Source organism: Leptodactylus fuscus, chromosome 10, assembly GCF_031893055.1.
Source record: "Leptodactylus fuscus isolate aLepFus1 chromosome 10, aLepFus1.hap2, whole genome shotgun sequence".
Taxonomy (NCBI): Eukaryota; Metazoa; Chordata; class Amphibia; order Anura; family Leptodactylidae; genus Leptodactylus; species Leptodactylus fuscus.
The window spans coordinates 2,539,032-2,564,501 of NC_134274.1; the positions used below are offsets into that span (position 1 = coordinate 2,539,032).

Consider the following 25,470-nt stretch of genomic DNA (forward strand, 5'->3'; position numbering starts at 1 on the left):
GGCCGACTGTAGGACAGGGGAATACAATCTATTACTGTTATCAGCCATGTCAGGAGAGGAGAGGCCGACTGTAGGACAGGGGAATACAATCTATTACTATCTGTTATCAGCCATGTCAGGAGAGGAGAGGCTGACTGTAGGACAGGAGAATACAATCTATTACTATCTGTTATCAGCCATGTCAGGAGAGGAGAGGCCGACTGTAGGACAGGAGAATACAATCTATTACTATCTGTTATCAGCCATGTCAGGAGAGGAGAGGCCGACTGTAGGACAGGAGAATACAATCTATTACTATCTGTTATCAGCCATGTCAGGAGAAGAGAGGCCGACTGTAGGACAGGAGAATACAATCTATTACTATCTGTTATCAGCCATGTCAGGAGAGGAGAGGCCGACTGTAGGACAGGAGAATACAAGCCATTACTATCTGTTATCAGCCATGTCAGGAGAGGAGAGGCCGACTGTAGGACAGGGGAATACAATCTATTACTATCTGTTATCAGCCATGTCAGGAGAGGAGAGGCCGACTGTAGGACAGGGGAATACAATCTATTACTATCTGTTATCAGTCATTTCAGGAAAGGAGAGGCCGACTGTAGGACAGGAGAATACAATCTATTACTATCTGTTATCAGCCATGTCAGGAGAGGAGAGGCCGACTGTAGGACAGGGGAATACAATCTATTACTATCTGTTATCAGCCATGTCAGGAGAGGAGAGGCCGACTGTAGGACAGGCGAATACAATCTATTACTATCTGTTATCAGCCATGTCAGGAGAGGCCGACTGTAGGACAGGAGAATACAATCTATTACTATCTGTTATCAGCCATGTCAGGAGAGGAGAGGCCGACTGTAGGACAGGGGAATACAATCTATTACTATCTGTTATCAGCCATGTCAGGAGAGGAGAGGCCGACTGTAGGACAGGGGAATACAATCTATTACTATCTGTTATCAGCCATATCAGGAGAGGCCGACTGTAGGACAGGGGAATACAATCTATTACTATCTGTTATCAGCCATGTCAGGAGAGGAGAGGCCGACTGTAGGACAGGGGAATACAATCTATTACTGTTATCAGCCATGTCAGGAGAGGAGAGGCCGACTGTAGGACAGGGGAATACAATCTATTACTATCTGTTATCAGCCATGTCAGGAGAGGAGAGGCTGACTGTAGGACAGGAGAATACAATCTATTACTATCTGTTATCAGCCATGTCAGGAGAGGAGAGGCCGACTGTAGGACAGGAGAATACAATCTATTACTATCTGTTATCAGCCATGTCAGGAGAGGAGAGGCCGACTGTAGGACAGGAGAATACAATCTATTACTATCTGTTATCAGCCATGTCAGGAGAAGAGAGGCCGACTGTAGGACAGGAGAATACAATCTATTACTATCTGTTATCAGCCATGTCAGGAGAGGAGAGGCCGACTATAGGACAAGAGAATACAAGCCATTACTATCTGTTATCAGCCATGTCAGGAGAGGAGAGGCCGACTGTAGGACAGGGGAATACAATCTATTACTATCTGTTATCAGCCATGTCAGGAGAGGAGAGGCCGACTGTAGGACAGGGGAATACAATCTATTACTATCTGTTATCAGTCATTTCAGGAAAGGAGAGGCCGACTGTAGGACAGGAGAATACAATCTATTACTATCTGTTATCAGCCATGTCAGGAGAGGAGAGGCCGACTGTAGGACAGGGGAATACAATCTATTACTATCTGTTATCAGCCATGTCAGGAGAGGAGAGGCCGACTGTAGGACAGGGGAATACAATCTATTACTATCTGTTATCAGCCATGTCAGGAGAGGAGAGGCCGACTGTAGGACAGGCGAATACAATCTATTACTATCTGTTATCAGCCATGTCAGGAGAGGAGAGGCCGACTGTAGGACAGGGGAATACAATCTATTACTATCTGTTATCAGCCATGTCAGGAGAGGAGAGGCTGACTGTAGGACAGGAGAATACAATCTATTACTATCTGTTATCAGCCATGTCAGGAGAGGAGAGGCCGACTGTAGGACAGGAGAATACAATCTATTACTATCTGTTATCAGCCATGTCAGGAGAGGAGAGGCCGACTGTAGGACAGGAGAATACAATCTATTACTATCTGTTATCAGCCATGTCAGGAGAGGAGAGGCCGACTGTAGGACAGGAGAATACAATCTATTACTATCTGTTATCAGCCATGTCAGGAGAGGAGAGGCCGACTGTAGGACAGGGGAATACAATCTATTACTATCTGTTATCAGCCATGTCAGGGGAGGCCGACTGTAGGACAGGGGAATACAATCTATTACTATCTGTTATCAGTCATGTCAGGAAAGGAGAGGCCGACTGTAGGACAGGGGAATACAATCTATTACTATCTGTTATCAGTCATGTCAGGAAAGGAGAGGCCGACTGTAGGACAGGGAATACAATCTATTACTATCTGTTATCAGTCATGTCAGGAAAGGAGAGGCCGACTGTAGGACAGTGGAATACAATCTATTACTATCTGTTATCAGCCATGTCAGGAGAGGCCGACTGTAGGACAGGGGAATACAATCTATTACTATCTGTTATCAGTCATGTCAGGAAAGGAGAGGCCGACTGTAGGACAGGGGAATACAATCTATTACTATCTGTTATCAGTCATGTCAGGAAAGGAGAGGCCGACTGTAGGACAGGGAATACAATCTATTACTATCTGTTATCAGTCATGTCAGGAGAGGAGAGGCCGACTGTAGGACAGGGGAATACAATCTATTACTATCTGTTATCAGTCATGTCAGGAAAGGAGAGGCCGACTGTAGGTCAGGGAATACAATCTATTACTATCTGTTATCAGCCATGTCAGGAGAGGCCGACTGTAGGACAGGAGAATACAATCTATTACTATCTGTTATCAGCCATGTCAGGAGAGGAGAGGCCGACTGTAGGACAGGAGAATACAATCTATTACTATCTGTTATCAGCCATATCAGGAGAGGAGAGGCCGACTGTAGGACAGGGGAATACAATCTATTACTATCTGTTATCAGCCATGTCAGGAGAGGAGAGGCCGACTGTAGGACAGGGGAATACAATCTATTACTATCTGTTATCAGCCATGTCAGGAGAGGAGAGGCCGACTGTAGGACAGGCGAATACAATCTATTACTATCTGTTATCAGCCATGTCAGGAGAGGCCGACTGTAGGACAGGAGAATACAATCTATTACTATCTGTTATCAGCCATGTCAGGAGAGGAGAGGCCGACTGTAGGACAGGGGAATACAATCTATTACTATCTGTTATCAGCCATGTCAGGAGAGGAGAGGCCGACTGTAGGACAGGGGAATACAATCTATTACTATCTGTTATCAGCCATATCAGGAGAGGCCGACTGTAGGACAGGGGAATACAATCTATTACTATCTGTTATCAGCCATGTCAGGAGAGGAGAGGCCGACTGTAGGACAGGGGAATACAATCTATTACTGTTATCAGCCATGTCAGGAGAGGAGAGGCCGACTGTAGGACAGGGGAATACAATCTATTACTATCTGTTATCAGCCATGTCAGGAGAGGAGAGGCTGACTGTAGGACAGGAGAATACAATCTATTACTATCTGTTATCAGCCATGTCAGGAGAGGAGAGGCCGACTGTAGGACAGGAGAATACAATCTATTACTATCTGTTATCAGCCATGTCAGGAGAGGAGAGGCCGACTGTAGGACAGGAGAATACAATCTATTACTATCTGTTATCAGCCATGTCAGGAGAAGAGAGGCCGACTGTAGGACAGGAGAATACAATCTATTACTATCTGTTATCAGCCATGTCAGGAGAGGAGAGGCCGACTATAGGACAAGAGAATACAAGCCATTACTATCTGTTATCAGCCATGTCAGGAGAGGAGAGGCCGACTGTAGGACAGGGGAATACAATCTATTACTATCTGTTATCAGCCATGTCAGGAGAGGAGAGGCCGACTGTAGGACAGGGGAATACAATCTATTACTATCTGTTATCAGTCATTTCAGGAAAGGAGAGGCCGACTGTAGGACAGGAGAATACAATCTATTACTATCTGTTATCAGCCATGTCAGGAGAGGAGAGGCCGACTGTAGGACAGGGGAATACAATCTATTACTATCTGTTATCAGCCATGTCAGGAGAGGAGAGGCCGACTGTAGGACAGGGGAATACAATCTATTACTATCTGTTATCAGCCATGTCAGGAGAGGAGAGGCCGACTGTAGGACAGGCGAATACAATCTATTACTATCTGTTATCAGCCATGTCAGGAGAGGAGAGGCCGACTGTAGGACAGGGGAATACAATCTATTACTATCTGTTATCAGCCATGTCAGGAGAGGAGAGGCTGACTGTAGGACAGGAGAATACAATCTATTACTATCTGTTATCAGCCATGTCAGGAGAGGAGAGGCCGACTGTAGGACAGGAGAATACAATCTATTACTATCTGTTATCAGCCATGTCAGGAGAGGAGAGGCCGACTGTAGGACAGGAGAATACAATCTATTACTATCTGTTATCAGCCATGTCAGGAGAGGAGAGGCCGACTGTAGGACAGGAGAATACAATCTATTACTATCTGTTATCAGCCATGTCAGGAGAGGAGAGGCCGACTGTAGGACAGGGGAATACAATCTATTACTATCTGTTATCAGCCATGTCAGGGGAGGCCGACTGTAGGACAGGGGAATACAATCTATTACTATCTGTTATCAGTCATGTCAGGAAAGGAGAGGCCGACTGTAGGACAGGGGAATACAATCTATTACTATCTGTTATCAGTCATGTCAGGAAAGGAGAGGCCGACTGTAGGACAGGGAATACAATCTATTACTATCTGTTATCAGTCATGTCAGGAAAGGAGAGGCCGACTGTAGGACAGTGGAATACAATCTATTACTATCTGTTATCAGCCATGTCAGGAGAGGCCGACTGTAGGACAGGGGAATACAATCTATTACTATCTGTTATCAGTCATGTCAGGAAAGGAGAGGCCGACTGTAGGACAGGGGAATACAATCTATTACTATCTGTTATCAGTCATGTCAGGAAAGGAGAGGCCGACTGTAGGACAGGGAATACAATCTATTACTATCTGTTATCAGTCATGTCAGGAGAGGAGAGGCCGACTGTAGGACAGGGGAATACAATCTATTACTATCTGTTATCAGTCATGTCAGGAAAGGAGAGGCCGACTGTAGGTCAGGGAATACAATCTATTACTATCTGTTATCAGCCATGTCAGGAGAGGCCGACTGTAGGACAGGAGAATACAATCTATTACTATCTGTTATCAGCCATGTCAGGAGAGGAGAGGCCGACTGTAGGACAGGAGAATACAATCTATTACTATCTGTTATCAGCCATATCAGGAGAGGAGAGGCCGACTGTAGGACAGGGGAATACAATCTATTACTATCTGTTATCAGCCATATCAGGAGAGGCCGACTGTAGGACAGGGGAATACAATCTATTACTATCTGTTATCAGCCATGTCAGGAGAGGAGAGGCCGACTGTAGGACAGGGGAATACAATCTATTACTGTTATCAGCCATGTCAGGAGAGGAGAGGCCGACTGTAGGACAGGGGAATACAATCTATTACTATCTGTTATCAGCCATGTCAGGAGAGGAGAGGCTGACTGTAGGACAGGAGAATACAATCTATTACTATCTGTTATCAGCCATGTCAGGAGAGGAGAGGCCGACTGTAGGACAGGAGAATACAATCTATTACTATCTGTTATCAGCCATGTCAGGAGAGGAGATGCCGACTGTAGGACAGGAGAATACAATCTATTACTATCTGTTATCAGCCATGTCAGGAGAAGAGAGGCCGACTGTAGGACAGGAGAATACAATCTATTACTATCTGTTATCAGCCATGTCAGGAGAGGAGAGGCCGACTGTAGGACAGGAGAATACAAGCCATTACTATCTGTTATCAGCCATGTCAGGAGAGGAGAGGCCGACTGTAGGACAGGGGAATACAATCTATTACTATCTGTTATCAGCCATGTCAGGAGAGGAGAGGCCGACTGTAGGACAGGGGAATACAATCTATTACTATCTGTTATCAGTCATTTCAGGAAAGGAGAGGCCGACTGTAGGACAGGAGAATACAATCTATTACTATCTGTTATCAGCCATGTCAGGAGAGGAGAGGCCGACTGTAGGACAGGGGAATACAATCTATTACTATCTGTTATCAGCCATGTCAGGAGAGGAGAGGCCGACTGTAGGACAGGGGAATACAATCTATTACTATCTGTTATCAGCCATGTCAGGAGAGGAGAGGCCGACTGTAGGACAGGCGAATACAATCTATTACTATCTGTTATCAGCCATGTCAGGAGAGGCCGACTGTAGGACAGGAGAATACAATCTATTACTATCTATTATCAGCCATGTCAGGAGAGGAGAGGCCGACTGTAGGACAGGGGAATACAATCTATTACTATCTGTTATCAGCCATGTCAGGAGAGGAGAGGCCGACTGTAGGACAGGGGAATACAATCTATTACTATCTGTTATCAGCCATATCAGGAGAGGCCGACTGTAGGACAGGGGAATACAATCTATTACTATCTGTTATCAGCCATGTCAGGAGAGGAGAGGCCGACTGTAGGACAGGGGAATACAATCTATTACTGTTATCAGCCATGTCAGGAGAGGAGAGGCCGACTGTAGGACAGGGGAATACAATCTATTACTATCTGTTATCAGCCATGTCAGGAGAGGAGAGGCTGACTGTAGGACAGGAGAATACAATCTATTACTATCTGTTATCAGCCATGTCAGGAGAGGAGAGGCCGACTGTAGGACAGGAGAATACAATCTATTACTATCTGTTATCAGCCATGTCAGGAGAGGAGAGGCCGACTGTAGGACAGGAGAATACAATCTATTACTATCTGTTATCAGCCATGTCAGGAGAAGAGAGGCCGACTGTAGGACAGGAGAATACAATCTATTACTATCTGTTATCAGCCATGTCAGGAGAGGAGAGGCCGACTGTAGGACAGGAGAATACAAGCCATTACTATCTGTTATCAGCCATGTCAGGAGAGGAGAGGCCGACTGTAGGACAGGGGAATACAATCTATTACTATCTGTTATCAGCCATGTCAGGAGAGGAGAGGCCGACTGTAGGACAGGGGAATACAATCTATTACTATCTGTTATCAGTCATTTCAGGAAAGGAGAGGCCGACTGTAGGACAGGAGAATACAATCTATTACTATCTGTTATCAGCCATGTCAGGAGAGGAGAGGCCGACTGTAGGACAGGGGAATACAATCTATTACTATCTGTTATCAGCCATGTCAGGAGAGGAGAGGCCGACTGTAGGACAGGGGAATACAATCTATTACTATCTGTTATCAGCCATGTCAGGAGAGGAGAGGCCGACTGTAGGACAGGCGAATACAATCTATTACTATCTGTTATCAGCCATGTCAGGAGAGGAGAGGCCGACTGTAGGACAGGGGAATACAATCTATTACTATCTGTTATCAGCCATGTCAGGAGAGGAGAGGCTGACTGTAGGACAGGAGAATACAATCTATTACTATCTGTTATCAGCCATGTCAGGAGAGGAGAGGCCGACTGTAGGACAGGAGAATACAATCTATTACTATCTGTTATCAGCCATGTCAGGAGAGGAGAGGCCGACTGTAGGACAGGAGAATACAATCTATTACTATCTGTTATCAGCCATGTCAGGAGAAGAGAGGCCGACTGTAGGACAGGAGAATACATTCTATTACTATCTGTTATCAGCCATGTCAGGAGAGGAGAGGCCGACTGTAGGACAGGAGAATACAAGCCATTACTATCTGTTATCAGCCATGTCAGGAGAGGAGAGGCCGACTGTAGGACAGGGGAATACAATCTATTACTATCTGTTATCAGCCATGTCAGGAGAGGAGAGGCCGACTGTAGGACAGGGGAATACAATCTATTACTATCTGTTATCAGTCATTTCAGGAAAGGAGAGGCCGACTGTAGGACAGGAGAATACAATCTATTACTATCTGTTATCAGCCATGTCAGGAGAGGAGAGGCCGACTGTAGGACAGGGGAATACAATCTATTACTATCTGTTATCAGCCATGTCAGGAGAGGAGAGGCCGACTGTAGGACAGGGGAATACAATCTATTACTATCTGTTATCAGCCATGTCAGGAGAGGAGAGGCCGACTGTAGGACAGGCGAATACAATCTATTACTATCTGTTATCAGCCATGTCAGGAGAGGAGAGGCCGACTGTAGGACAGGGGAATACAATCTATTACTATCTGTTATCAGCCATGTCAGGAGAGGAGAGGCTGACTGTAGGACAGGAGAATACAATCTATTACTATCTGTTATCAGCCATGTCAGGAGAGGAGAGGCCGACTGTAGGACAGGGGAATACAATCTATTACTATCTGTTATCAGCCATGTCAGGAGAGGAGAGGCCGACTGTAGGACAGGGGAATACAATCTATTACTATCTGTTATCAGCCATGTCAGGAGAGGAGAGGCTGACTGTAGGACAGGAGAATACAATCTATTACTATCTGTTATCAGCCATGTCAGGAGAGGAGAGGCCGACTGTAGGACAGGAGAATACAATCTATTACTATCTGTTATCAGCCATGTCAGGAGAGGAGAGGCCGACTGTAGGACAGGGGAATACAATCTATTACTATCTGTTATCAGCCATGTCAGGAGAGGAGAGGCTGACTGTAGGACAGGAGAATACAATCTATTACTATCTGTTATCAGCCATGTCAGGAGAGGAGAGACCGACTGTAGGACAGGGGAATACAATCTATTACTATCTGTTATCAGCCATGTCAGGAGAGGAGAGGCCGACTGTAGGACAGGGGAATACAATCTATTACTATCTGTTATCAGCCATGTCAGGAGAGGAGAGGCCGACTGTAGGACAGGGGAATACAATCTATTACTATCTGTTATCAGCCATGTCAGGAGAGGAGAGGCTGACTGTAGGACAGGAGAATACAATCTATTACTATCTGTTATCAGCCATGTCAGGAGAGGAGAGGCCGACTGTAGGACAGGGGAATACAATCTATTACTATCTGTTATCAGCCATGTCAGGAGAGGCCGACTGTAGGACAGGAGAATACAATATATTACTATCTGTTATCAGCCATGTCAGGAGAGGCCGACTGTAGGACAGGAGAATACAATATATTACTATCTGTTATCAGCCATGTCAGGAGGGGAGAGGCCGACTGTAGGACAGGAGAATACAATCTATTACTATCTGTTATCAGCCATGTCAGGAGGGGAGAGGCCGACTATAGGACAGGGGAATACAATCTATTACTATCTGTTATCAGCCATGTCAGGAGAGGAGAGGCCGACTGTAGGACAGGAGAATACAATATATTACTATCTGTTATCAGCCATGTCAGGAGAGGAGAGGCCGACTGTAGGACAGGAGAATACAATCTATTACTGTCTGTTATCAGCCATGTCAGGAGAGGAGAGGCCGACTGTAGGACAGGAGAATACAATCTATTACTATCTGTTATCAGCCATGTCAGGAGAGGAGAGGCCGACTGTAGTACAGGAGAATACAATCTATTACTATCTGTTATCAGCCATGTCAGGAGAGGAGAGGCCGACTGTAGGACAGGAGAATACAATCTATTGCTATCTGTTATCAGCCATGTCAGGAGAGGAGAGGCCGACTGTAGGACAGGGGAATACAATCTATTACTATCTGTTATCAGCCATGTCAGGAGAGGAGAGGCCGACTGTAGGACAGGGGAATACAATCTATTACTATCTGTTATCAGCCATGTCAGGAGAGGCCGACTGTAGGACAGGGGAATACAATCTATTACTATCTGTTATCAGCCATGTCAGGAGAGGAGAGGCCGACTGTAGGACAGGGGAATACAATCTATTACTATCTGTTATCAGCCATGTCAGGAGAGGAGAGGCCGACTGTAGGACAGGGGAATACAATCTATTACTATCTGTTATCAGCCATGTCAGGAGAGGAGAGGCCGACTGTAGGACAGGAGAATACAATCTATTACTATCTGTTATCAGCCCTGTCAGGAGGGGAGAGGCCGACTGTAGGACAGGAGAATACAATCTATTACTATCTGTTATCAGCCATATCAGGAGAGGCCGACTGTAGGACAGGGGAATACAATCTATTACTATCTGTTATCAGCCATGTCAGGAGAGGAGAGACCGACTGTAGGACAGGGGAATACAATCTATTACTATCTGTTATCAGCCATGTCAGGAGAGGAGAGGCCGACTGTAGGACAGGGGAATACAATCTATTACTATCTGTTATCAGCCATGTCAGGAGAGGAGAGGCCGACTGTAGGACAGGGGAATACAATCTATTACTATCTGTTATCAGCCATGTCAGGAGAGGAGAGGCTGACTGTAGGACAGGAGAATACAATCTATTACTATCTGTTATCAGCCATGTCAGGAGAGGAGAGGCCGACTGTAGGACAGGGGAATACAATCTATTACTATCTGTTATCAGCCATGTCAGGAGAGGCCGACTGTAGGACAGGAGAATACAATATATTACTATCTGTTATCAGCCATGTCAGGAGAGGCCGACTGTAGGACAGGAGAATACAATATATTACTATCTGTTATCAGCCATGTCAGGAGGGGAGAGGCCGACTGTAGGACAGGAGAATACAATCTATTACTATCTGTTATCAGCCATGTCAGGAGGGGAGAGGCCGACTATAGGACAGGGGAATACAATCTATTACTATCTGTTATCAGCCATGTCAGGAGAGGAGAGGCCGACTGTAGGACAGGAGAATACAATATATTACTATCTGTTATCAGCCATGTCAGGAGAGGAGAGGCCGACTGTAGGACAGGAGAATACAATCTATTACTATCTGTTATCAGCCATGTCAGGAGAGGAGAGGCCGACTGTAGTACAGGAGAATACAATCTATTACTATCTGTTATCAGCCATGTCAGGAGAGGAGAGGCCAACTGTAGGACAGGAGAATACAATCTATTGCTATCTGTTATCAGCCATGTCAGGAGAGGAGAGGCCGACTGTAGGACAGGGGAATACAATCTATTACTATCTGTTATCAGCCATGTCAGGAGAGGAGAGGCCGACTGTAGGACAGGGGAATACAATCTATTACTATCTGTTATCAGCCATGTCAGGAGAGGCCGACTGTAGGACAGGGGAATACAATCTATTACTATCTGTTATCAGCCATGTCAGGAGAGGAGAGGCCGACTGTAGGACAGGGGAATACAATCTATTACTATCTGTTATCAGCCATGTCAGGAGAGGAGAGGCCGACTGTAGGACAGGGGAATACAATCTATTACTATCTGTTATCAGCCATGTCAGGAGAGGAGAGGCCGACTGTAGGACAGGAGAATACAATCTATTACTATCTGTTATCAGCCCTGTCAGGAGGGGAGAGGCCGACTGTAGGACAGGGGAATACAATCTATTACTATCTGTTATCAGCCATATCAGGAGAGGCCGACTGTAGGACAGGGGAATACAATCTATTACTATCTGTTATCAGCCATGTCAGGAGAGGAGAGGCCGACTGTAGGACAGGGGAATACAATCTATTACTATCTGTTATCAGCCATGTCAGGAGAGGAGAGGCCGACTGTAGGACAGGAGAATACAATCTATTACTATCTGTTATCAGCCCTGTCAGGAGGGGAGAGGCCGACTGTAGGACAGGAGAATACAATCTATTACTATCTGTTATCAGCCATATCAGGAGAGGCCGACTGTAGGACAGGGGAATACAATCTATTACTATCTGTTATCAGCCATGTCAGGAGAGGAGAGGCCGACTGTAGGACAAGAGAATACAATCTATTACTATCTGTTATCAGCCATGTCAGGAGAGGAGAGGCCGACTGTAGGACAGGGGAATACAATCTATTACTATCTGTTATCAGCCATGTCAGGAGAGGCCGACTGTAGGACAGGGGAATACAATCTATTACTATCTGTTATCAGCCATGTCAGGAGAGGAGAGGCCGACTGTAGGACAAGAGAATACAATCTATTACTATCTGTTATCAGCCATGTCAGGAGAGGAGAGGCCGACTGTAGGACAGGGGAATACAATCTATTACTATCTGTTATCAGCCATGTCAGGAGAGGCCGACTGTAGGACAGGGGAATACAATCTATTACTATCTGTTATCAGCCATGTCAGGAGAGGAGAGGCCGACTGTAGGACAGGGGAATACAATCTATTACTATCTGTTATCAGCCATGTCAGGAGAGGAGAGGCCGACTGTAGGACAGGGGAATACAATCTATTACTATCTGTTATCAGCCATGTCAGGAGAGGAGAGGCCGACTGTAGGACAGTGGAATACAATCTATTACTATCTGTTATCTGCCATTTTCCTGTCTCCTTTAGCGGCTGACCAGTGCTGCGCTGTCATGTCCACCCACATTGTCGCCTGCCTACTCTTGTACCGCTATCGGGAGGTGAGTCGTGGTCTCTGTTCTTCTCCCCATATTTTGGTGGTCTCCGGCCCTCTGACCGCCGCTGTCTCCGCAGGGTGTGAGTCTCTCGGTGCTGGTGGAGGACTTCTTCTCCATGAAGGAGGAGGTCCTGGCGCGGGACTTTGACCTGGGCTTCTCTGGCAGCTGTGAGGACGTGGTCATGCACGCCATCCACCTCCTGGGTAACTCCGTGGTCATCACCCACACCGCCCCCAGCAGCGAGTTCTTCATCGCCCCTAACACTAACATCCCGGCTGTGTTTGAGCTGAACTTCTACAGTAATGGAGTCCTTCACGTCTACATTACCGAGGCCATTGTGGGTGAGTCTCCCGGGATCTGAGGATCTCCCCTCTCATAGACAGTTTTATACAGATTACATAGGAGGGGCAGTCTCCTCTTGTCACCTCCAGAGCTGCACTCAGTGTTTCTTCTGTGCTTTGGTTACATGTGGTGCAGTTGCTGGGATAATCCTATGGGTCCCTGTATTTCGGTCGGGGTCCTCCTCTCTTTTCAGGGTCTTGATGATGATGATTTTTCCTTTGTAGCCAGCGCTCTGCACGTGGAGCTGAACAGGAGGACGACGGACATGACTTTGGGATCCTCTGAAGGGACCGTCAGCCAGGAGAGACTTCTCCGCACCGCCGCTGCCTTGTGCTACCTGCTGTCTAATGAAGGAACCATTGCCCTGGTCAGTGAGAGGTCCCGGGGCCGCAGCTCAGCGTTATATGTGTCATGTATGAAGCTGAGGAATATGTGCCATGGCACTGGTGCCCCCTGCTGATAGCCCTGGACAGTGGTGGTGTTCCCCTCAATCACCTCTACTCCAGGGTCCCCACAGCCTGGGAAAAGGGCCAATAATTGTTCAGCGTTTGACTGAAGATCCAGTGCCCATGTAGTCGTACATGAATTCATACAGTGGTCAAATAATACCGCCACACCGTGCCCATGTAATAGTTATACAGTGGTCATTAAATACCGCCACACTGTGCTCATGTAATAGTTATACAGTGGTCATTAAATACCGCCACACTGTGCCCATGTAATAGTTATACACTGGTCATTAAATACCGCCACACTGTGCCCATGTAATAGTTATACACTGGTCATTAAATACCGCCACACTGTGCCCATGTAATAGTTATACACTGGTCATTAAATACCGCCACACTGTGCCCATGTAATAGTTATACACTGGTCATTAAATACCGCCACACCGTGCCCATGTAATAGATATATAGTGGTCAGATAATACCGCCACACCGTGCCCATGTAATAGATATATAGTGGTCAGATAATACCGCCACACCGTGCTCATGTAATAGTTATACAGTGGTTGGATAATACCGCCACACTGTGCCCATGTAATAGTTATACAGTGGTCAGATAATACCGCCACACTGTGCCCATGTAATAGTTATACAGTGGTCGGATAATACCGCCACACCATGCCCATGTAATAGTTATACAGTGGTCGGATAATACCGCCACATTGTGCCCATGTAATAGTTATATATTGGTAATACCACCCGATGCTCAAGTCTACTGTAACAATGTTGGTTTTCAGACAGGACATGACTTCTGTTTTGCAGCCTTGCCAGATGTTCTACCAGGTGTGCCACGAAGCCGTCCAGCAGCTCATCACATACGGGGTCCTCTTGGTGGCCGAGGTAATCGCTATATGTCTGTATTATTCACCAACCTTTAGATTACTATCACGTCCTCTACTCCAGTCACATCCAGAGCTGCATTTCTTGTTTCTTCTCAGGCTGCAGGATCTGGTTAGTTCCTTATACATTCTATGTTGTAGGGGATTGCGGGGGAAAGAGGGTTAAGTTACTATATGTAAGGCTACATGAAAATATCTTCATACAAGGTGACATATAGGAGGTCACACCCAAAAACATAGTAAAAAGTGATAGATCCAGGTGCAAAGTTCACGTAACCCGCACGAGTCTGCACCAGGAGCTTGTGCTCTGAAATACAATGTAACTGAAGCCAAGTGGTGTCTGGCCACTAATGTGTTACCCGCATCCCTGCGCCCTGCCAAGAGCTGCTGAGCAAGTCCAATATCATGTGTCTGAAACTGCAGCCTCGGCTGTATAGAAAATACTAGTGAATAATTCACACACCAGCGCCCTCCTGCAACATCGCAGCAATTGGTGAGTGCAAAGACAAATGGCAGAGCTTAGTCCCAGGATCGTGCTGTAGGTGAAGGTTGTATCTATAAAACAAGGCGCAGATTGTACCTCTCGCTGTTGTGTAGCCTGAGCTGTTGCTATCCAGGATGGATCTGATATCATGTTGCTTATTGCTGCGCCTTCCTGGCACTTTGTATCAGAGAGGTCCTTGGGAAGGAAAGGGTTAATCCAGTACAGCAATCTGATGAAGGAAGCCGAAGATGGTCTGGGGTCTTATTTGGGCTCCTGGGGCTGTGACCTTTGCCAGTGCTGATGGACTCCTATTAGTGGTTAGTAGACTTGGGAATGAAGCTTTGGATGTGATTGGAGTATAAGATGTGACCTGCAGTAATGTATCCGGTTTTGCAGATTTGGAGAGTTAGTTAAATTAATTCGAGGTTTGTACTTTTTACATTTCAGGAAGATCAGGAGGATGGGAGTCCGAATCTTGGCGAGCCCACCTGGGAGAACAAGATGGCGGAGCATGTGCGGTGGAGGAGCGATGAGGAGGATGAAGACAGTGATTTCGGAGAGGAGCAAAGAGATCGTTATTTAAAGGTGCACAAAGTTAATCCCATCTAGTCACCATTCCCCCTACTAGTCACATCAGGCTCCTATCTAGTCACCATTCCCCCTACTAGTCACATCAGGCTCCTATCTAGTCACCATTCCCCCTACTAGTCACATCAGGCTCCTATCTAGTCACCATTCCCCCTACTAGTCACATCCGGCTTCTATCTAGTCACCATTCACCCTACTGGTCACAGCCAGCTCCTGTCTAGTCACCATTCTTCCTACTAGTCACATCAGGCTCCTATCTAGTCACCATTCCCCCTGCTAGTCACATCCGGCTCCTGTCTAGTCACCATTCACCCTACTAGTCACATCCAGCTCCTGTCTAGTCACCATTCTTCCTACTAGTCACATCAGGCTCCTATCTAGTCACCATTCCCCCTACTAGTCACATCAGGCACCTATCTAGTCACCATTCCCCCTACTAGTCACATCCGGCTCCTGTCTAGTCACCATTCACCCTACTGGTCACATCCAGCTCCTATCTAGTCACCATTCTTCCTACTAGTCACATCAGGCTCCTATCTAGTCACCATTCCCCCTACTAGTCACATCAGGCTCCTGTCTAGTCACCATTCACCCTACTGGTCACATCCGGCTCCTGTCTAGTCACCATTCACCCTACTGGTCACATCAGGCTTCTATCTAGTCACCATTCCGCCTACTAGTCACATCCGGGTCTCATCTAGTCACCATTCTTCCTACTAGTCACATCAGGCTCCTATCTAGGCACCATTCCCCCTACTAGTCACATCCGGCTCCTAGCTAATCACCATTCCCCCTACTGGTCACATCCGGCTTCTATCTAGTCACCATTCCCCCTACTAGTCATATCAGGTTCCTATCTAGTCACCATTCCGCCTACTAGTCACATCCGGGTCTCATCTAGTCACCATTCTTCCTACTAGTCACATCAGGCTCCTATCTAGGCACCATTCCCCCTACTAGTCATATCCGGCTCCTAGCTAATCACCATTCCCCCTACTGGTCACATCCGGCTTCTATCTAGTCACCATTCCCCCTACTAGTCATATCAGGTTCCTATCTAGTCACCATTCCTCCTACTAGTGACATCTGGCTCCTAGCTAGTCACCATTCCCCCTACTAGTGACATCTGGCTCCTAGCTAGTCACCATTCCCCCTACTAGTCACATCCGGCTCCTATCTAGTCACCATTCCCCCTACTAGTCACATCAGGCTTCTATCTAGTCACCATTCCGCCTACTAGTCACATCCGGGTCTTATCTAGTCACCATTCCGCCTACTAGTCACATCCGGCTCCTATCTAGTCACCATTCCCTTTCCTAGTCACATCATGCTTCTAATTAGGCACAGTTTTCCCCACTAGTCACAGCAGGTAATCTTATCTAATCCCCCCCACTATACACAGCAGGTAACCTTCTCTAGTCCCCCCACTAGTCACAGCAGAGGTTGCCTCACCTGACTACATATGGAGGCCTCCACTAATGTTTCCTCCCATTACTATAACTATTGCACTTTTTGGTGCAGGTGAGCCCGGCACAAGAGCATCGGCAGTTCATCACTTTCCTGCAGCGACTGCTGGGCCCCATCTTGGAGGCGTACAGCTCTGCGGCCTCCTTCCTCCACACCTTCACCGGACCCGTCAAGGAGCGAGAGTTCACCCAGAATGTGCACAAATACCTGCTCGCCAGGGCCGAGAGGAAAATCGCCGTCTACAGTGAGTCCTTCCCTTCCCTGCTGGTGGGGGGCGCTAGCGATTAATATATACCTGGCTGTAGACTGGTTGGTCCGTTCACACTGCGGCAATATCAGGGGATGTATAATAGAAATTCCTGGTTGGTACACTAGATGGCGCTCTAGGTCTGGATGTGAAGTATAAGGCTCATCCCCTCCCAAAATATACGCCTTTCTGTATACGGGATCACATCAATAGCCATGTATAGGTACAAGGAGCAATGGCTCCAGGTCATACCCACGATGCAGTGTGACACAGATCCGTGACAACCCCTGTAAGAGTCTATATAATATGCTGAGAGTTGTCAGGCAGGAGGCCCCCTCTACCTCACCCTCTCCTACCTCTTTGGGTGGAGGGTCGTATATGGCGATGCTGCAGAGAGATTTATATGATATCCATAGCGGAATATTTTTAACTGTACTACCAGAGAGTAACACTAGGGGGCAGTGCTGGAGCTGTGTTTGGGATTTGTAGACGTCTTCTAAAACCTCTTCTCGTCTTCTAGTTATTGTGTAACTGCTCCATCTTCTCTTTATTGACCCTTCCTCATACATTATTTATAGTGGGGGTCAGCGGTCGGAGGCTATTTCCTTGTATATCAGACGCGTCTTAAATATTGTGCCCATCCCAGGGCATTAGGGGGGCAGAATAGTGAGCCGCACCCTTACTGCGCCTAAGATTTTAGAAAGTTGACACTACAGAAGCAAAAACTGCAATGGCAGAGTCAGTGGTGGCCCTAAAGTTATTGGGGTTCAAAGCGTGAGACCCTTTAAAGTCATCAAGACCAAGGTGATGACCTGATGTGCCCCATCCCTCATTATGGAGGTGACTGAACGCGCCCCTCATCATGGAGGTATCCAAATATGTCTGAATGAGTCTATATTATTTGTTTGTTTGAAAGTGCAGCAGTTACCTACAGAATAGTGCAGGGTTGCTTATTATTGGTTGTTGTTGTTCTTGTTGTTCTTCTTGATCTTCTTTGTTGTTGTTGTTCTTGATCTTGGTTCTTGTTGTTGTTGTTTTTTTGAGCTTCTTTGTTGTTCTTCTTCTTGTTCTTGATCTTCTTTGTTGTTGTTGTTGTTCTTGTTTTGAGCTTCTTGGTTGTTCTTCTTGATTTTTTTTGATCTTGGTTCTTGCTGTTCTTGTTTTGAGCTTCTTTCTTTGTTGTTGTTCTTCCTGTTGTTCTTGATCTTCTTTGTTGTTGTTCTTGTTTTGAACTTCTTTGTTGTTCTTCTTCTTGTTCTTGATCTTCTTTGTTGTTCTTGATCTTCTTTGTTGTTGTTCTTCTTGATCTTCTTTGTTGTTGTTCTTATTCTTTCTTGTTGTTGTTCTTGATCTTGGTTCTTGTTGTTCTTGTTTTGAGCTTCTTTCTTTGTTGTTGTTCTTCTTGTTGTTCTTGATATTCTTTGTTATTGTTGTTCTTGTTTTGAGCTTCTTTGTTGTTGTTATTCTTCTTGTTCTTAATCTTCTTTGTTGTTCTTCCTCTTGTTCTTGTTGCTCTTCCTCTTCAGCTCTGTTCACACCTCCATTATGATTTATGTTTCCATCAGTTGATACATCGCAAACTTAATGTAATCTTTTTCTGTTTTCCTTTTTCAGCTGAAAGCGCCACTTTGTGCCTCGCCAAAAACGCAGTGAAGACCTTTGTGGATCTGGGCGTGAGTGTTTTCACTTTTCTTCCTGCACTTTCTTCTGTCACTTCTTTCATGTAAATTGGCAACTGCAGCAGATAACAGAGAGCGATGGCAAATCCAGCAATGGCAGCTCAGAGAGAAAGAGAGAACAAATCTTATCTAGATAGTTTTTGTTTTACCCATTTTTTGGCGGTCACAGATACAGGCCGGAGCCGCGATCGTGATCGTTGAATTGGGGAGAAAACTTGCTTGTTGTTGGTGCCCTCTGGTATAAGGTCTAGTTGGGGAAGGGGGTGGCAGTCCAGGTTTACAAAAACATGGCGACTTAGTTCCAAAACAACGCCAAAGGTTGTGTTTACAACAGCAGCTCAGCCCTATTCACATCAATGGAGCAGGTTTGCAATACCAGAAACAGCCTGTGGACAGATGTGGCGCTGTTTCTGCAAGAAAGCAGTCATGTTTTCCTTATCTTGACCATAGGGCTCTTATCACGTGAGGTCGCACCAGAAAGTCGCATAAATCCAGGATTGTTGCGGGGCCCCCAGAGTTTATTGTGCGGCCCCCAGGAAGACATCCTTGTCCTCCAGATCCTGCTGTGAGGGCCCCGAGGGGTCAATCAGCAGATATGAGAAATGCCAAAGGGAGATGAAATAAAACATAAGGACACAATAAAAAGGCGACGTATCCGAGGCACGGAGGAGACTTAGAAATGAGATGAGACACCTGGCTTAATATTTCCTGGTAGGGTCTGCAGCCCCTTATATAGTATTCAGGAAGGCTGATTGATGTGTGTCCTGTGGGGGGCGCCACAACGCCGGCTTGCACTTTCCTGATTATACTGAATACTGCCATATGACTCCCCATATATAGTACCCAAATAATATGCAGCACCCAATACCTGGTTGTCTGGGGTGATAAGGTGGTGCCTGTTGATGTGTCTGGATCTATGAGGCAGTGAAGGGTCTTGAAGGATTGAATTTTACATTTCTTGATACTCAAGGAGTCAGTGGTAGATTGTAGTTGCTCCTCAGGGGTGTGGCTAATAAATGTGCACCTTAACCCCACCCCTGAGCGTCAGTGAGTCCTCCCTGCCCCGCATTGTGTGCTGATGTAGCAGAGCTGTAAACGCCTTCGTCTTCTCTTTCCAGGTCTTCCAGGTCCATAAAGAGCAGCGGAATAACCTCCTGGACTTGAGCAGCACTTTCTTACCTCAAAGCAACCGGCACAAGCTGCTGGACTTTATCGTGGCATTTATGGTGTTGTAAGGCCGGTGACCTCATGTGGCGGTACGATTCTGGTCACACTACGTTCCGGCACCACCGCTGAACATTACACCCTGACAGACAAGTGCCTGCAACATGGAATCCGAGCTCTTCCAGCGCCTGCTCATCCGTGACCAGCTGCGCCTATTTGTAGATGTCGCCACTCACTAAGGACTATATCTGGGCACGCCGCCTGACGCACAGCAGGGTGGAAAGCCATTTCCGCACCTTGTTTTTAACCCTTTGTACCATTACCATAGTTGCTATATGGTATATGCGCCTTTAGTCTGCGCTGCGCACCCCGGCCGCCTGAATGTCTGATGTTTTGCATTTCTTCTTTATTCGTGAAGGGTTAATGAAATGCAACTTTTTGGTTTTTGTTATTTTTCTGTGGTTCCTGTTACATCAGTCGGCAGGGCTCTGCCTAGTGTCAGGGTATCAGTCTCACCACTACTTGCTTCGGCACTACTGTATGGCGCACGGCTGCATGGGTCATGTGATGTGCGGCTGCCGGTGGCTGCAAAATGGTCCAAAAAGTTCCAATAGGTTGAATGTTAATAATTTACAATCAGGACGTTACGGACGGTTTTAGTCGCGTTGTTTTTTTTGAGAAGTCTCTAGCGCTGCGTCGCCTTCAGACATGACGGACATTACAAGGTTACACTACTCGCTATGCCAATATGTATGGCTGCGTAACGCAACGCGCGTCTATTGGCCGCAGTATTGCACCATGCCCTCTTATTGTGCGGGATAAATCGCCTTCCCCGCCATAGACGAGACTCGCTTGAGTCCTGGACCCTGTCGCGTAACCAAAAGCACAAGTGTTCACCAGTCGGGGGGGCACGGATAGCGCCACATTCCAGTATTAGCCATGGACGTGCGGAATAGATCAGCGACATTCATTCTGCGTCCGGCCGGCGTCTATTATGGATCAGTAAAATGACTCGTTTGTAAATCTGCTCACGTTTCGGATAATTTGGCGCCAACTTGTTGGAGAATTTTTGCTTTTCTTTCTTTAGTTGTAGCCAATTGAATTGTTACTTTGTTGCACTAGAGAATTTTCTAACTTTAGAATGTAGAGAGGTTTGGATAGCCAAGACGGACTGGGCAATAAGGGTCATGGGTCCCCGACCACCCCTGGACTGTATAGATCTGTACACAGTGTGCGCCCCCTAGTGGCAGGGAGTATGAAGTAACGTTTTGGTGCAGGCGCTGAGGTCTCCCCTATGGACCCTCAGTCCCAGCCCTATTGCCCCGGTGTGAAGTAACCTGAGCACTAACAATGGCGGTACTGACTGTACAGGGGGGAGGGTAATAGGGTCTTGTTAATTTATGTAGCATCCTCCGGTACTGACCCCGGTCCTACATGAGGGCGGAGTGAACGCGCTCTGACGTCTACAACTCTTTGCACTCAGTAGTGGGCAAAAATCTGAATTATTTTTTTCCTCTAATTTTGCATTTCAATTGTTTTTGTAATTCTGCCGTTATGTTCTAACAGGGTCACATGGGCGAGATTTTTGGGGTGACGACACTAATCTGCCATATAGGCCTCCCAACATCTGAATCCTATATTTGGGGTACATCGGCGTAAGCCCCGCCTCCGTCCATTTCATAGGTCAACCCTGCACAAAAACAGGGCGACAGAGGGGAACGTTGGTCTAAAATGATGGCGCCCAAGTGGTCAGTTTGGGTACTGCAGTATTTTTTATTACCCCAGCGGATGCTGTGTGTGGGGTACGGCGGGTTCCTCAGACTGTTGGCCATAGGAGATGTGGGGGGCTGGGCTGTGAAAGGGGGTGGGGGGAGACGTCTGCTGGAAATCATCCAATAAGGTCCCGACATTTGTGTTGACTGTTTACTGATACATTTATAGGTTGCCATAGAAACGTAGAATGTCAGGGATTGCTACAGTAACAGGTGTGGCAGGGGACTGCCCAGTTATACTTTGCTTACCTTGATCTGATCCTGAGTTACCCCCGGAGCTGCACTCTGTATTCTCCTTTATTCCAGTCACATCTGGAGCTACAGACAGATTTCCCACAATGCTCCGAGCACAGACCCTGAACCAGCAGGGAACAGTAACAAGCTGCCTGGGGACAGCTGAGAAGTAGCAGCTAGCAGAATTGTTACTGCAGCTTTGGATGTGACTGGAGTGTAAGACCAAACCTTCAGGCAGGGCCTCGTGACTTTTACTTGACTAGCACAAGCTTTGTATTGAATGTCGCAGGCTGTTGGGCATGCTGGGAGTTGTAGTTCAGAGCTGCAGGTTGCATCATCTGAGCTCCTGGGGTACAGTCACCTGCCGAGCAATGATTGTTAATGCAGCTTTGGATGTGACTGGAGTATAAATATGATGTTAGTCTATAAGCAGGTCCTCGGTACATTGTGTTTTGTTCTCTGTTTGTGACTCCTTTGCTTTACCATTACTGTACGGTATACAGTGCTGGCCAAAAGTATCGCCCCCTGCAGTCCTCGGTGTCCCCCAGATAATGATTACAAGCACAAACTCTTTGGTAATATCTTCATTTATTTTGTTTGCAATGAAAAAACACAAAAGAGAATGAAAAAAAAAAGTCACATCATTGATCATTTTACACAAAACTCCAGAACTGGTGCGGACAGAGGTGGAGTCAACTTTAATCCATTTCAACCGGCTGCAAGTGTGATTTAGTTATTGCCACCACCTGTTAGGTGCCTCAGGTAAGTAACAGGTGCTGTTAATTACACAAATTAGAGAAGCATCACATGATTTCTCAAACAGTGCCAATACTTTTGTCCACCCCCTTTTTATGTTTGCTGTGGAATTATATCCAATTTGGCTTTTTGACAATTCTTTTTGTGGTTTTCCATTGAAGACAAATTAAATGAAGAAAATACCAAAGAGTTTGTGCTTGTAATCATTATCTGGAAGAACACGAGGATTATCTGACAGAACTGCAGGGGTGCCAATACTTTTGGCCTACACTGTAAGGCTGGGATCACACGTGCAGGTTTTTGTGCAGTTTTTTCTGAGCCAGATTAGGAAAACCGTTAAAAGAAATGGGAAAAATAAGCGTCGTCCTTGTTCGATCACTTGCCCGGGCGACTCCGGCCTTAACCCCGTCATTGCTGCGCTCGTACTAAATGCTGCTACTTACCTTCAGGTAACACAACTACACGGTGCTTGTGTCAGGTCAGGGCTCGGCCCAGCGATACCGTAACCCTATTAACCTCATGTGTAGTCGCTGCGGGGCAAGAGACCCTCAGGACCCCCTATAATGTATACATATAGGGTCAGGGCATGGATTACAGCATTGTGGGAGGGGGCTGTACCCATGAAATTAAGCAAGAGGGCGGGGTCTAGAGAAATTCCTGCCATCATATTGGATGTGTGAATATCCGGTGCAGCCCCCTATAGGATCCTCCGCTATACTGTGCAACCCTATGTAATAAGTGGCCGCGATCATACAGGGGGGGGGGGGGGGTGCACACAGGAGACCCCCAGAAATGGCGTTTCTTAGGTATTATTAACCATTCACTGTCCAGGTTCTAGCGATACTTGAATTTCGCCGCACCTTGTTATAACATATGCAAGACGCGTGACCATTTCTGTGCAGAGCGGTCGACGTCCGGGCAGTTTGGGGCCAATGTGGACCTTGTGGACTGTGAACATATCAAATCCTGTATATGAATGTATCCGAGCTCATTGTGGCTAGTTCTCTGAAGTGGCTGATAACAGAGAGCAGTAAATGAAGTGCATGCTGTAATTTGGCTCCATATTGGAGCTGCAACTTCTGATACAAAGCTCCAAACCCCCTGCATAGACAGTCACATGATAAGATTGTCAGCCGCAGCCGCCACTAGGGGGCGCTCAGTCCATAGGGAAAGTGTCTTCAATGACTTTAATGGAGCGGAGCTGCAGTACCAGACACAACCTGTAGACGGGGGTGGCGCTGTCTAATGTTTTTCTAATCCTGACAACCCTGTAATTGATAATTGTATAATAAAATCTTCTGCGACTTTCTAATCCACTTTTGTCAGTTCTTTTTCTTGTCCTGTTCACACAGCTGAGGGTTTGTTACAATGTGAATATAATATAGATGTAGATCCTGGAGGAAGCTGCAGCTTGTGTGAGGACTAGAGCGTAGAGTTGTAAGTAGAAGTTACTTGTGTATGGCGAGCGCGGTCCGACCGTAGGATGATTCTCGGCGAGCAGCGAGCGATACGGGGAAAGGTTTCCTAACCTCGCGGCCACTAATAGGCCGGATGTGGCCGGAGCTGCCCGGATTCAATTACCCCGAGAGGTTGTCGATAAAGCTTTTAATCTGCCAGAGCCGCCGTAATGGATTCGCATCCGTCTGAATTTACATAGAAAACAGCAGATGCTTCCAAACAAGTTCTCCGCCGCCGGTGCGGGGTCAGCGCCATCCTGTCCTCCCCTCTACTGGCTGGATACAGCGCTCTATATACATAGCATGGGGTCCCTATATACATAGCATGGGGGCCCTATATACATAGCATGGGGTCCCTATATACATGGCATGGCATCCCTATATACATGGCATGGGCTCCCTATATACATAGCAGTGGGGTCCCTATATACATAGCAGTGGGGTCCCTATATACATGGCATGGGCTCCCTATATACATAGCATGGCGTCCCTATAATACCCTGGACCCCCACCCCATATACAGTGGTCAGCGCCATCCTGTCCTCCCCTCTACTGGCTGGATACAGCGCTCTATATACATAGCATGGGGTCCCTATATACATAGCATGGGGTCCCTATATTACCCTGGACCCCCACCCCATATACAGGGGTCAGCGCCATCCTGTCCTCCCCTCTACTGGCTGGATACAGCGCTCTATATACATAGCATGGGGTCCCTATATACATAGCATGGGGTCCCTATATTACCCTGGACCACCACCCCATATACAGGGGTCAGCGCCATCCTGTCCTCCCCTCTACTGGCTGGATACAGCGCTCTAGATACATAGCATGGGGTCCCTATATACATAGCATGGGGTCCCTATATACATGGCATGGCATCCCTATATACATGGCATGGGCTCCCTATATACATAGCAGTGGGGTCCCTATATACATAGCATGGCGTCCCTATAATACCCTGGACCCCCACCCCATATACAGTGGTCAGCGCCATCCTGTCCTCCCCTCTACTGGCTGGATACAGCGCTCTATATACATAGCATGGTGTCCCTATAATACCCTGGACCCCCCACCCCATATACAGGTCTGCAGTGTTGTATATAGCCCTGGTTCAGGGTCAGCGCCATCCTGTCCTCCCCTCTACCAGATGGATGCAGCGCTCTATATACATAGCATGGGGTCCCTATATACATAGCTCGGTGCCCCTATAATACCCTGGACCCCCACCTTATATACAGGTCACACTCTGCAGTAATACATATAGTCCTGGAGCGCCCAGGGCCGGGGGTGCAAGTCACAACCACAACTTAAAGGCCTTTTATAGAAACTTTCTGTAAGTTATAGTGTGACCCTGTATATGGCTCTTTCTGTACACAGCTGTATTGTATCCGGTCTAGACAA

The 25,470-nt window shown here is 46.8% G+C and overlaps 1 protein-coding gene across 1 annotated transcript in view; it reads left to right on the forward strand.

Moving 5' to 3' along the window:
• Positions 1-23,923, forward strand: part of GPAM (glycerol-3-phosphate acyltransferase, mitochondrial) — a 70,375-nt gene extending 46,452 nt beyond the window's left edge. The window contains exons 14-21 of the mRNA XM_075258642.1: positions 12,464-12,534; positions 12,608-12,872; positions 13,098-13,240; positions 14,142-14,219; positions 15,150-15,287; positions 16,812-17,001; positions 18,619-18,677; positions 19,802-23,923. Of these exons, the coding sequence (XP_075114743.1) occupies positions 12,464-12,534; positions 12,608-12,872; positions 13,098-13,240; positions 14,142-14,219; positions 15,150-15,287; positions 16,812-17,001; positions 18,619-18,677; positions 19,802-19,918 (1,061 nt within the window). The 3' untranslated portion in view covers positions 19,919-23,923. The remainder of the gene's footprint in view (positions 1-12,463; positions 12,535-12,607; positions 12,873-13,097; positions 13,241-14,141; positions 14,220-15,149; positions 15,288-16,811; positions 17,002-18,618; positions 18,678-19,801) is intronic.
• The last annotated feature ends 1,547 nt before the right edge of the window (positions 23,924-25,470 follow it).